Below are 14595 nucleotides of genomic sequence, written 5' to 3'. Positions count from 1 at the left end.
AAAAAAAAAAAAAGGTTTGTTTTATGGCAATCCTGCAAAGTTACGCGTTTCTGAGAAATACCAAATTATGACTAACGAAAATGTGGACAAACAATACATTATGACTTAAAACTATATGGGAAACAATAGAGACCCTGTTCGGAGCCTTCTCTGGCTGCGGTACACATATCGTACACGCATTCATCATATTAGGTGTCCATTACCACTTAAGGACCAACATACGTATTGACAAGTACGTACCACATTCTTTGACGTTGTATCTCCACTGTATCTCCACTCCGCTTTTGGCGCACGCCATAGCATAATCACCGAGGATAGGGCAAAGACATTTGGACGCGTCGCCGGCGCACGCGCACATATCGTACACGCATTCGTCGTAGTACGGGTCTACTGAGACGTGCCAGTGGCAGGCTGTAACAAAAAATTGCGTGAAATATTTATTGCACATTTTTCGTGATATTGGAAAACTGGAAAATATCGGTGAAAACTTTCTGTTAAATTATTTTACTAAGGTATTATGCACTTATTTCGCCTCAACATATATTTTTTTTCTTGCTTGTAATTCCTAAATGTTTCGACATTCATAATTATTATCTGGGTGAATCTTTTCTTTTTATTCGTTGATATGGTTACATTATCTTGGGTCACTCAAAATCCTGGTTTTATGATATTACAAATCTACATACATGCTTTTTGTGGTAGTTATAAACCCTCTACATAATAAGCCATCTTTAAGCATGTAAGTAGAATGTGGTACATTTCTTCAAAAAACTGCTACAATGGGGTTGGCAACTGTCAAAGGTTTGCAGAGATGGCGCCATCATAGCTTGCCCCTTTTTCTATGAGATTTGGCTTAAAGGGCTGGAATCCAGGGCATTAAAAAAACAAAAATTTGACACAATGCTAGGGATTGACAGGGCAAGCTATGCAGGCGCCATCTGCTAATTATTTCGACCGGCCAACCCCATTGTCTCACGGCTAACATGACAGAAAAACAACAAGAAATATTTGATCCACCCGTCTAATATATTGCACACAGGTGAGCCTATAGAATCCTGTACGCCTCAATACATTTGATTACTTACGTTCAAATAACTTGCTCTTCAACTTGCTACAATACTTCTCAGCAAACTCTTTATTCTGGACATTAGTCTTGCACGGATGCTCTGGTTCCTTCACGTCTACATCTGTACAAAGTTCCCTGGTCTTCCATTTGTTGGCGAACGCGAGAGCGGTCTGCTCAACGTCGCCCTCTGGCGTGAGGAAGTCGTCTTTTTGGTTCAGGTTGAAGGTTCCGCAGAGACCCTGAGTGATAAAAATATTATTTTTAATAAGTTATCGGTATAATATCGTCTAAAGTATGTCATCAATGAAGGAAAAATAATAGACACTGAGTTAGCCGTGAGGGCCAGCTTGAAAACTAGACTATACCTTAGTTTTGTCGTGGAACGCTGGTGGCACATCGACAAAAACTCTGGTGTTGCCATCCCACCACAGATCTATTCCGTTCGGAAGTTGCACTGAAAAAAAAAAAAACAGTTTTTTTACTAGACAACAAAAGATTGTCTCAAATCATATTTTTGTATCTATCATTACGGCAGGATTACTTAGGTAGATCGTTAAAGCGAACAATAGTGATTTAGAAAATACTATAAAAACTTCGGACACAAAAAGTGTCAACAAGTGTCAACTGACAATTCATACTTACATTTAAGTACACACAAGGTATTTTTTATTTATTATTGAATAAACTAGTTACAATCAAATATTATTAACTTATACATACACGACCCATCGTCTGCAAAATCTTGAAGTGAAGGGGGTATTACTGCAATGACTGACTGATTGACAAGTTTTCAGAGATAATAAAATATGACATTGATGCACCAAGGCGTTTTGTTTTGAGAGAACCTACCGGGAAACGCGAATCCGAAATTTCGCTATCTGCCTCTTTATCGAATATGCGGAGAGATATAACATTTAAAACTTTCGCGGTTTGAACACATTAAATCACATTTAGAAACGGGTCTATCGCGAATTTATTTTGTTACCTTTATTTACCGACGTTTCGACACAGGTTTCACTGGTCGTGGTCGCGGCTAACTAAATAAATAAATAAATTCGCGATAGACCCGTTTCTAAATGTGATTTAATATGCGGAGAGATGTTAGATAATGAAATTTCGATTTTCTTGTTTTACGATAGATCGTGGTAGTGGCGCCACCTGCGCAGAGTTTCGTGTAATATATAATTGTGTCACCGTAAAACATACCAATAAGGAAAAGCGACGAGGCAGCCCTAATCAACACATCTCCAACGTGCACCGGTAACGTTGCCACTTCCTTCCCGTTGACCAGCACCAAGCCTCCTTGTTTCAGGTGCAGGTCCAGTCCGTGGTACTTGAGATTAACGGCTTTCGTGCATGACGGCTTGCCTTCGCCCTTGAAAGGAGTTAGGTTCATTTCCTGTGGACAATTATTATGATGAATGCATGTAATACTGACAAGAAAATAAAAACCGGAATGTGTACGGAAATATTAAAATGAATACAGTGTTTCATCTTCCATGAAGGGTAACTACGAATTTGTGGTTGTACCATTAGGACTACTTGTGAGGCGGTGACTCACGCATTGTACACTCAGCGTCATAATCCGTTTTCATAGTTTTATTTCATGAGTAACTATCGCGGTAACCGAAGACAATATTATACAGTCAAATACCCTATTTGACGCTGAGTGTACCTACGTTTACAGCTTCAATAGAGCTTTATAAATTGAGATCCTGGTTTACGTGGAATGATGCTCTTTACCTCACTAATACTGCCAGAACACGCCACATTCTCCACTTCAACCGTCACATTTTTGGTCTGCAGCAACGTATAAGTGCAGTGCCCCATGAAATCGTATCGTAGTCCGTCAAAGGTGGTGTAGTGCGGGTCCCCGACGGCGCCGCAGCGGGCGCCGCACGGGACCGCAGTACAGGTCCATTCGCCGGCTTGGCACGTGCTGAAAAATTAAATACATTAAATAGGATATTTAAATGTATTTAAAATAAATTATTTTACACCATGCATGAAATAAAGCACCATAAGATTAATAGAGAAACGTAGACAGTTATTTTTAGACACAATTTGTATTTTAAAACCCTTATCAAAGATAGATATAACTCCGTAATAGATGGATACAGTCTAAGGAAAAAACGTGCCTCGAAAATCAAGAAAATTTGATTCTCGTTCAGAGGGCGCTACTAGTTTTGGCCTACAGTCGTATAGATGGCGTTGACGGTTTCGTTTGTTATTTAACAATTTTAACGCATATCAGTGAAAGAACATGGGTCAAAATCATAAAAATAATTAATGCAAATAAAAAAAATCATTTATCTATATTTAAATACATTCTATCGTATTTTTATAAATCTTCATAGACCTAGCATTACATAGACCAGCTATACGCGTGCGCCCGTAAGGGATAGACATAGATGACGTCATAAACGTGGGGGTACCATATTGGTAAAAATTACCCCAATATTTGATATCACGTTGGGGCGATTACCCTGGAGGCAAAGTTAGCTTGTTTGACGGTATTAAAAAATTGTTAAATAAAATGTCAATGGGCCGTTCTTTTTAGGCGTATAAACAATGAAATACCTCCTATAATTCGCGCAGGTGGTACAAAACTAAACATGTTTAGTAAATAAAACGTAAAATAAAATGTATTATGGGTTTTAATTTAAAGAAATCACAAATCGCAATCACACCAATTAATGTACACTACATTTAATCTTCACAACATTTGTTTATTTATTTTTTGGAATTAGAAGTACGAAAAAACTTCGAGGTCAAAATTACCCATAAAATTATGATATTTTCATCTGGTATCCCTAACATGATTGTTATGCAGCTAAATTAAGAAGAAGTTTAAAAATGGCTGACCTCAGACTCCTACCTACCTACGTAATTTGGGCGGATAATTTTACAAATAATGTTTTGTTAATTTGCGTAAATAATTGTGATATTTTTATTGAAATCGTTTGATTCTACATTGCTTTGAGTGTAACGTAATTTTACGATGTTATTCTCACATATTGCGTTAAGAGGAAGGTGTAAAATACCGTACTTACGTGTGAAAGGTTATGATCTCATATTTTTGCTCAGAGCGGCTATTACAGAACAATTCACCAGTATTTTATCAAAGTTTAAGCATTCAAAACGCTAACCATCACTATATTTCATAAGAGAAAGCACAATTTCATACAAAACAACGATAATTAAACAAGCAACGAACAAACATGACATGTCACGTACTTATTTGTTTGCCACAACCTCGGTTGTGGCAGCGGTGGAAAAGTGAAACTATGACAAGGACAAACAATAACAGCGCTTTCTCTGCTACTCCTACTGAAAGATACATAAGACTATCCCGTTCGGTCATTTTCCCCCACCCCTCATGACCGATCCAGTTATACTAGATTCATGTAAATCTTCATTTTTAGTTTTAAACTGTGTCGACAGATGGCAGTGAATTTACTGGGGTTACAAAATTTACTATGACAGTACCGCTCTAGTATAAGTTACTCTATGCCCTTATATAACTATAAAGAGTAGGTAATTCGATTGTGACGTCACATGATAAAACAAAGAAGTTTGATTAGACTTGACTCACCAAGTATTGCAATCCTTTTTCACCGTCTTCCCAGGCTTAAAGCTCTTATTCCTCAGCCGACAAGGGCACTGTTCTTTAGGCACACACTTGCCAGCTTCTAGAAGTAGACCTTCAGGACAGAAGCAGCCCTCCACGCAGGTTTTAGCGTCGGGTGGGGAGGGGTTGGGGAACAGGCAGCTGGGCTGAACGTCGGGACCGCAGGATTTGTAGAGCTTGCCTTCCGCGCATTTCATTGCTGTAAGGAAGATTTTTACAAATGTTTTGAGTTTTAAGTGGATCGTAGATATTCAAGAAGTGTTTAAAGAAAAATTAAGCTTTCAAAACGTCTTTCATTTTTTGACATTGCTATAATCAAAATTAAACTATCGTGAAACATATTTCAAAATATTTAGATCACTACGCTTTCACTCACTATTATTTTTATTCATTTTGGCGACATGTTTCGGACTCTTCGGGAGTATTTCCTCACGCACGAGTGTCCGCGGCAGCTCTACTCGTGCCTGAGGAAGGACTCCCGAAAACTCCGAAACATGTCGCCAAAAGCGACCAAAAATAAAAGTGAATGAAACCGTAATGATCTAAATATTTTGATTATTTTGCTACATTAAATTGCACTGCTTATGACGCTTCACGGCCTGGCTTAAGTATGATAATATTTTGTTAAATAAAATAACTAACGGCATGTCTCAGCGTCCCTCCAGTCCTTCATCTCCTTGACACCCAGTCGTTGGCACTCCTTCGCGTAAACGGACACCGTGTTGCAAGCGCACTCCTCCGGACCTATTTAAAAATATACGTTATATGAATAAATCAAATTCAATCGTGTATAAGAGAAATATACTATACTGATTTTACGTAGTTTAATGCATAGAGACCATATATAAAGGAGCAAAATCTCTATGTATGAAAAGTGTCCATCAAAAAACATTAAACAGGCGGCGCCACCATACACCGCAATTAAACGTCATAGACCTAGTATTTTATATAGATCGCCCGTGCGACCGTGAGGAACAGAACATACGCAATGCGACAAAATTAAAAACACGTTTTAACATTCCTGACAACATAAAAACAACCTACGTAATTTGGTCGGGTTATTGGTTGCCCCTCCTCCATTTCATCTCTATATTATAATACCTCTATGGTTCATGTCATATCCATGAGACTACCTAGCGCCACCGGAGAGATTACTATCTACTATTATTTAAAGCTGAAAGTTGGTCACTTTACAACAGTTCTGCCATAAGAGATTGTCATCCTTTCTATACCGTCCATAGTCTACCAATTAAAAAAAAAATACAAGTCTATGTAGTCAACTTACTTAAGCCGGATGTGCAGGCGCAGTAGTCCCACACGCATGTTTCGAGCAACTGAGTTACGTCCATGACCTAAACAAATTTTAAATTTACAATAATCATCCGTGTTTTTTTTTTTCAAGAAATGTGTGTGAATACGCAGTAATGAAGGAAATTTGGTTTATTAATTATATTGATAACGAAACGTTTATTAAATATATTGAAGCGAAAGAGGTATGTCAGGATCGTAGCAAGTGGAAATCCGTGGTCTCTGCCTACCCCTCCGGGAAATAGGCGTGATTATATGTATGTATGTATATACATAACGGGTCACTCACGTGTTTTAAGTCGAAAACCCCCGACTGCGCGCGGCGGTGGGGTGCGGGGGTCGGGGCGCGGAGAGCTGCGGCCCGCAGTCTGCGCCGGTCCGTCACCGTCGACGCAAGCTCCTGATGACGCTCCTCGGTACGGAGTGAAACATGTCGAGCGTTTTCGACTTAAAACACGTGAGTGACCCGTTATCAATATATTTAATATGTCTGTGTCTCACGGAAGTTTTGTTATTGAAGTTTTGTTATTGAAATTTGGTTTAAAATTAAAGATAAAGATAGTTTATTTTGCAAATAGGCATATTACAATGCGCTTATTTATTTAATCGTATTTAATCGTATGCGATTAAATAAATAAGCGCATAATATAATGTGTAATGCGCTTATGATCCTAATGAACGTCAAATAAAGCTACATCGGCTCTAACCCTACACCCTACACCTCCGCCTAAGATTTAAGTCCCTCCTCAATTACTCAATAGGGTATTTGACTACCCTATTGAGGAATTGAGGAGGGAATATAGTCAAATCAGTTTTTGTTTTCGAACAGTCAAAACGATTTTGCGACTATGGAATTTATATGAAACACGAGCACGTGACTTCACTTTACAGCGGCCAGCAACAGAAAGTTGCAAAATGGGCTATAGCAGGCCTCCGTCACTCGCTCAAGGCCACACGCTATATGCCTACCGCTCGGCGTATCGTCGACGATACAACCGACAGAGGGCCGCGGAACGTTTCCCGCGCTTACGCTTCGAAATGCCAAAACCACGTAATTATTGTTCTGTAGTCAAAAAACAAAGGAAAGTTTGTCGTTTTTTTCATTGCCGAGAGACGAAGAAAGGTGAAAATACTAATTTTAAATCTATCTTTTTGAATTTTGTCAACATTTATTTCTTTGAACATAAGTAGGTAAATCGTAAATTAAGGAGTTTTACGAGTCAGGTATTATAAGTGTTGTTTTTAAATATTTGATTGACTAATGAAAAATGTGGTTGACATTCGTTTTATTACAATAATCATCATAGGTACAACCCTAGCGCATTCTTACGATGACGCGTTGGCACGTGACTCGCACGGCGGGCAACACCGTCTCGACTCTTTGTGCGCGTACTTATGGTACATTTTTTCTCGTCCTGAGAAGCAGGTATTATTATTAAGATTTTGTAGGCTATTATAGCGTAGGTATTTTCGCTTTTGTATGGGAATGATGTATCTGTTACGTAGTAACTATTTATTAATCTGTGGCTATAGTCTGTTATTTTATTCCGTAGACTAAAATGACATTTCATGTGTTGCTAGTTTTTACGTCTTATAAATTGTGATGTGCTACAACCGGTACTAACCGAAAATAAACTATTGGGAGGTACCTATATTTGTTCATGATGACGAGAGAAAACGCACTGAATACATCCGATCATTATACGAGCGAAGTAATACGTAAACCAAAAATACCAAAATGGCGTTGCGTCAGGTCGGCGATGCGTCATTTATTTTTTATTTTAATTCTAAAATTAATTTAATATTTATCGGTTATCACAAACCGAAATCAAAGATCAGCACTGTTTGTTTTAAGCTGGTCACATTATTTCTACGTTTGACATTTGTGATTGTCATTTTAGTCTACGGAATAAAAAACAGATTATAGGTGTTCAAAATGATCAGAAAAAGACTTTATTATTCAAAGAATAAGAGAGTGTGATGATAATTTTGAACATCTCACCGCTTAGCTACTTCAACAGCTGTAGATAGATCAGGAACTTACGCTAGAGCATTTCCTGAACTTTTCCTTGACGAACACGTTGGTGCAGAACAGCTGTGCTTTCCTCAACTCCTCTTGAGTTTTGGTCGCGCACGCGTTTGGCTCCGAGGGCGAACTGTCGCATATATCTGTAAATCAATGCAACTATTAGTTTTATCCTCTTAAGGTCTATCATACAAGAGAAGTTGGATTTGGAGTCAGTAGTGTAAGAAAGGTTCCTTTTGCCTTGAACTCGAACGAAATACACTTCACCTTTCGGGCAAACTCGGCTCCTTTCAGCTCAGCATTGCTCCGAGCAATTATTAGGGTTGACACAACATAACGTCCCTTTGCGTGCACGACCACAGATAATGACTTTTTTTGACAACCCTAAATAACCGAAAGGGATAGTAACCTGAATGGCTGTCAAACGTCGGGTTTGTAGGAAGTATCATTTCTGTATGGTAGCAGTGGCGTAACTAGGGGGGGAGGGCAGGGGGGCAAGTGCCCCGAGCGCCATCCAAGGGGGGGCGCCAAAATGGGTAAAAGGCAGCAGCAGGGAAACTTTTGTCAGTCGTCAGGGGGCGCCAATTTGGTGACTGCCCCGGGCGCCATATCCTCTAGCTACGCCCCCGATGGTAGTATTTATTCTGTGCCTTCATTGAAACTCACCCCCGATCTTCTTGATCTGCCAAGACGAAGCCAGCACGGCTTTAGTCTTAGCGATGGTGCCTTCTTTCGTTGTAAAGTCGTTCTCTGGATTACCGTCCAGTCGGCCGCAGAGACCTTGGGTGTTGTTCCATAGAAGAACTGAGCCTTCTACGAGTACTACGTTCTGTAATCAAAATAATGGGAGTAGCGATACAATATTTATTTTTATAGACATTCTTTATAACAAAAAGTAACGTCAAGTAAGTAGCTTGTGTGACCTTGACGACTTCCAGCAAGGAGATGCGAATGTCCAGCAGTGAAGTAAGGATCGGCGTCAGAGACCGCGAACAGTGAAGTTCGCAAATTGCGGGCGTCTTTCCCTTTTACTCCAATTAAGGCGTGATTAGAGTGACAGAGTAGTATAGCTTACATTAGTGTCCCATTTGATGACAACACCGACAGCGTCCAAATTCACAACGACGTAGTCGCCCGGCATGGAGACGCGAATGCCCGGCAGCGAGGCGGGGATCGGAATCAGCCGGCGTGTACTACGGAACACCACAGTGCCTTCTTCTTCTGAAAAAATCAATAAGGAAGATGACATAGTTAAAATAAATAAATATTATAAGATATTCTTGATTGACAGATTGACTAAGTCCCACAGTAAGCCCAAGAAGGCTTTTGTTATGGGTACTCAGACAACGATATATATAATATATAAATACATAGATAACACCCATTCTTCACACCCACTCTTCCTACTTCTGCATATCAGTAAATACTAACCTCCTGCAGACAACACGTAGGGCTTCTCTTCTAAGTAGATGGTCAGCTCCAAGGGACAGTAGTCTCGCCTCTTACATGTCCCCTGCTTCACCGCCACCGTGAATTCGTGCTCCTTCGCGTCTTGCACTAGAATGTGTTGACATGGGGACGCGAAGCTGAAAGGTAAGTTAATTATTACAATTTGTTATTGTAAAAATATTACGATACGGAAAATAAATGGTGATATTTTTTTTTTCGTATGGCTTTTTGTGTTACTCTACTTCAGAGATTTACAGTTTGTAGATATTGTACCGCTTCCTTGGTTAAGGTGGTAAAGTCCTCCACCTGCCCATGGTATCTGGTTAGAGGACAATCAAATACCGTGTGGTGTACGGTCTGCTCGGGTGCTCCACATCGGCATACTGGTGACTCGCACCAGTTCCATTTGTGCCATAAAAGTAAGCACAGTTCCCAACTCCGGTCCTTATCCGATTCAGCATGCACCAGACGCGTCGGGGCTCCTCAAAGCCAGCAGGTCGAGTCTTGGTATTAGGCTTGAAGACGTCGCCAGGGAGAGATCTAGATTCCCATTCAGATTCCCAGGAGAATGGTGATAATGATAATCTTTAATAGACTCTATACGTATGCCTTTAAGATTTGAGGAGTACCGTAGATTCCTCATGGATCCCATCATCAGAACTCGAGCTTGACAAAAATGTGTCTTAAAAACTTAACTTGCTTATATTGAAGAGGACACATCGCCAAACGTGAACTATGCGTCGTTGAAGAGTTCCATTCTGATCATCATCAGCAGTTCCACTTCATCAGTCACTTTTTTAAATCTAAATGCTTGATTTGTTGATGAAAATACTTAAATCACTATATGTATGCCTTTAACATTTGAGGAGTTCCCTCGATTCCTCATGGACCCCATCATCAGAACTGCGTTTTATTAATAAAAACGGGACCAATCTGTACGTATATGCTTACAATCAAAAAAATAATTTTCAAAATTGGTCCATAAATGACGGAGATATAGAATGACAAACATTACAAAAAACACAACCGAATTGATAACCTCCTCCTTTTGAGATTTTGAAGTCGGTTAATAAGGTTTAAAATGGTCATTATATTAAAGCATCTCTTACTTTGTAACACTAGACACTTCAACTCTTACCTATAAATTTTCCCATCAAACGTCTTATAATGCACCCCAGCCCACGTCAAACAGGTACCGCCCTTGGGCGTAAAGTCCTGCACAACGATATGCACATTAGTGCCCTTAGTGCCGCCTCCCTGCTTGCCGTATTCCACTGTTTCTGAACCATGGCTGGTCTGGTAGCCACCGTGTTTTCCGTACCCGTAGCCGGTTTTGCTGTGGCTTTGGCTTTCGCTGCCATTGTGGTAGTAGGTTTCGTAGTAGTTCTGAAACAAAAAAAAACGGCCAAGTGCGAGTCGGACTCGCGCACGAAGCACGCAAGTACCATTACGCAAAAAACGGCAAAATAATCACGTTTGTTGTACGGGAGCCCCACTTAAATATTTATTTTATTCTGTGTTTAGTATTTGTTGTTATAGCGGCAAACGAAAAACATCATCTGTGAATATTTCAATAGACAGACGGACAGACAGACAGACATATAGACAGACAGACATATAGACAGACAGACAAACGGACAGTGGAGTCTTAGTAATAGGGTCCTAATATCATTCAGGAGATTCAGATTTCACAATTTGTTACGGTTTTGATATGACCTTGAAGGACTACTTAAAGGAATACTTACACTGCTGTATCCAGAATGGTAGTTGCTGGGCGTGACAACAACGACTTCGGCTGTGAAAAAATTCAACAATTGTAGCAAGCTAACTAATTAATAATAATAATAATAAACATGTACCTACAACTAATAATCAGACCCCGGAATTTTCGCGGCAAAACAAAAGACTGTCGCAATCTTGCTAGTTAGAAACTATTTTTTATCGATATCGATAGTTGGGTAATGGAAGGAAAAGTATACTGATCAGCAAAAGTAGAAGAAGCGACGGCACCAGCAGGGCAACTGTGTCGTATTTATGCGACCTTATTCTATGGAGATAACATCTAAAATGTATATTTATACTTACTGAAAACACAATGCGGGATCGGTTGAGGCGAGTACATCCCCGCAGAATACAAACAAGTATACTGTTCAACAAAAGTGAAAGAAGCCGTGGCACCAGCAGGGCAACTGGGGCGTACATAAGCGATCTTATTTCATTGAGACAAGGTTTAAAATGTCTTGCTTTATACTCAGTAAAGACGCAATGCGGGATCGGTTGAGGCGAGTACATCCCCGTAGAATACAGACAAGTATACTGTTCAACAAAAGTGGAAGAAGCCGTGGCACCAGCAGGGCAACTGGGGCGTACATAAGCGATCTTATTTCATTGAGACAAGGTTTAAAATGTCTTGCTTAATACTCACTAAAGACGCAATGCGGGATCGGTTGAGGCGAGTACATCCCCGTAGAATACAGACAAGTATACTGTTCAACAAAAGTGGAAGAAGCCGTGGCACCAGCAGGGCAACTGGGGCGTACATAAGCGATCTTATTTCATTGAGACAAGGTTTAAAATGTCTTGCTTTATACTCACTAAAGACGCAATGCGGGATCGGTTGAGGCGAGTACATCCCCGTAGAATACAGACAAGTATACTGTTCAACAAAAGTGGAAGAAGCCGTGGCACCAGCAGGGCAACTGGGGCGTACATAAGCGATCTTATTTCATTGAGACAAGGTTTAAAATGTCTTGCTTTATACTCAATAAAGACGCAATGCGGGATCGGTTCAGGCGAGTACATCCCCGCAGAATACAGACAAGTATACTGTTCAACAAAAGTGGAAGAATCCGTGGCACCAGCAGGGCAACTGGGGCGTACATAAGCGATCTTATTTCAAAGATACAAGGTTTAAAATATCTTTGTTTACTTACTGAATACACAATGCGGGATCGGTTGAGGCGAGTACATCCCCGTAGAATACAGACATGTATACTGTTCAGCAAAAGCGGAAGAAGCCGTGGCACCGGCCGGGCAACTGGGGCGTATTTATGCGACTTTATTATCTGGATTTATACTTACTGAAAACACAATGCGGGATCGGTTGAGGCGAGTACATCCCCGTAGAATACAGACATGTATACTGTTCAGCAAAAGCGGAAGAAGCCGTGGCACCGACCGGGCAGCTGAGGCGGCAGGAAAATTCTTCGTCGTTGCCTTTGCATTTGTAGTTGCCGTTGAATGCTAGCTTGCGGAAATCGCAGGCCGATGTCGCTGGAATGAAAAAAAACCGGCCAAGTGCGAGTTGGACTCGCGCACGAAGGGTTCCGTACCATTACGCAAAAAAAACGACAAAAAAATCACGTTTGTTGTATGGGAGCCCCACTTAAATACCTAATATCCTACTCTGTTTTTAGTATACTTGTTGTTAACTATAGCGGCAACAGAAATACATCATCTCTGAAAATTTTAACTGTCTAGCCATCACGGTTCGTGAGATACAGGCCTGGTGGCAGACGGACTGACAGACAGACAGCGGATTCTTAGTAATAGGGTCCCGCTTTACCCTTTGGGTAAGGGGTACGGAACCCTAAAAAATGACATAGGTACCTAATTATGCATTCTTTATTAATTTTGTATCAAGCATAAACGTCTGCAAACATTAATCTAAGAAACAAATTAAAAGTGGAAAAATTCACTGTCTTGGGTGGGACTTGAACCCACGACCACCGGATCGCTAGGCCGGTGCTCTTCTGTCTTCTCTCTGAGCTACCAAGACCTTACCCATTACAGCGAATATTGGTCGTGGGTTCAAGGCCCACCCAAGACAGTCATTTTTCCACTTTTAATGTATTTTTATCTTGTATCGAAAATATTACACTACATAACCTACCTATATAGTTAAACTATAAGCTACTCGTATAAGAGAATGCATTATTTGAATGTGTATTGTGTAGGAAGGCTATGATCGGTTCTCCTCATGCTTTATAGGCGCTTTTTAGCTAAATAAAGATAGCATCGGGATACATCATCAACCCATATTTCGAATCCGAGCGATCGCGTCAAGAATAGAATAGAAAACGTTTATTGCAGAAACTCTACAGCACCATATAAGTTTAAAAATGAAGAAGATCTTTTACACTAAACACGTAAAATTACTTGTAGCTTATACTAACATGCAATTACAGTATTGTAACTGTCACCTATAATTGTAGGTGAACATTATTAAAAAGAAATCCACAAGTCCCAAGAGAATAAAATGGGTTAGAACTCCCGTTAAAGCTGCGTTAAATACCATGCTTTATGAGCAAATGGGATGAAAAAATACTTACAGTACTGACACTGCGGCCCCCTGTACTCCTGCGGACACTGACAAGTATTGACTGACAGACATACGCCGCCGTTCAGACAGGGCGGGTTGCACTCCGGTTCGCAGTCGGGTATGGACGAGAAATCTGCTCGAGTCGGTTGCCATTGGCCGTCCACACAACGCATATTCGCTACCGTTGTCCCGTCGATGAATTTGTGGCCTTCGGCGCAAGTTATTGTACACAATCTGGAAGTGAGAAAGGAAAATGATTGAAAGATAGGGAAATTAGTAGAAATAGGTACATTTATTAAATAAAAATAGTTAAAATACAGGTTAAAATATGGACAAAAGGGGAGCGCGTGAAGACACGAAATGGGTATCTCACCATGTGTTCGTTTTCGGGAGCTTATTGCTCCAACAGAACAATAGTAGGTACATATAATACAAGTGTCTTAATTGCGAAGGCCGAGCTCGGCGTAGGGCCGAAGGCCCGAAGCGTCCAAGAGGTTAGTGCTCAGACACAGAACAATAGTACCTATACTGTGTAGTACAATGTGAAGGTGCCCTGTATGTCATCTGAATGTCGGGCTTCGTCCCTCCTTACAGCGTAGATGCTCCCAACACAATTAAAATAGCAGAATGGTTGTTAGTATTAGGGCATTATTAGCACTAGGGAGGACTTGAAAATAGTTAAGGTTCACAACTATAGTCATACGAAGGTGTTCAACATAATCGAATAAAACAGCCGTGTTTTCTATTTCTGTAGGCACACTCTGTGTGGAAAACAACGAGAAGGTATAGTATAT

The 14595-nt window shown here is 40.4% G+C and overlaps 1 protein-coding gene and 1 non-coding gene across 2 annotated transcripts in view; both read right to left on the bottom strand.

The window, feature by feature from the left end:
* The window catches only part of LOC134741963 (hemocytin), a 91959-nt gene that overhangs the window by 70037 nt on the left and 7327 nt on the right, over nucleotides 1-14595 (bottom strand). The window contains exons 5-20 of the mRNA XM_063674862.1: nucleotides 13812-14035; nucleotides 12562-12753; nucleotides 11226-11275; nucleotides 10619-10866; nucleotides 9463-9617; nucleotides 9107-9252; nucleotides 8698-8860; nucleotides 8050-8174; nucleotides 5983-6049; nucleotides 5340-5441; nucleotides 4662-4896; nucleotides 2810-3005; nucleotides 2273-2465; nucleotides 1432-1520; nucleotides 1086-1305; nucleotides 241-411 (exon numbers count right to left, since the gene is read on the bottom strand). Coding sequence (XP_063530932.1) covers nucleotides 241-411; nucleotides 1086-1305; nucleotides 1432-1520; nucleotides 2273-2465; nucleotides 2810-3005; nucleotides 4662-4896; nucleotides 5340-5441; nucleotides 5983-6049; nucleotides 8050-8174; nucleotides 8698-8860; nucleotides 9107-9252; nucleotides 9463-9617; nucleotides 10619-10866; nucleotides 11226-11275; nucleotides 12562-12753; nucleotides 13812-14035 — 2576 coding nt within the window. The remainder of the gene's footprint in view (nucleotides 1-240; nucleotides 412-1085; nucleotides 1306-1431; nucleotides 1521-2272; nucleotides 2466-2809; nucleotides 3006-4661; nucleotides 4897-5339; nucleotides 5442-5982; nucleotides 6050-8049; nucleotides 8175-8697; nucleotides 8861-9106; nucleotides 9253-9462; nucleotides 9618-10618; nucleotides 10867-11225; nucleotides 11276-12561; nucleotides 12754-13811; nucleotides 14036-14595) is intronic.
* Trnaa-agc (transfer RNA alanine (anticodon AGC)) lies at nucleotides 13179-13258 on the bottom strand. The gene has a single exon. It is a non-coding gene; the product is annotated as a tRNA-Ala (tRNA).

The sequence above is a fragment of the Cydia strobilella genome, chromosome 6 (assembly GCF_947568885.1).
Source record: "Cydia strobilella chromosome 6, ilCydStro3.1, whole genome shotgun sequence".
Lineage (NCBI taxonomy): Eukaryota > Metazoa > Arthropoda > Insecta > Lepidoptera > Tortricidae > Cydia > Cydia strobilella.
Note: the sequence above shows the minus strand (reverse complement) of the source record. Positions and strands in the feature narration are given on the sequence as shown.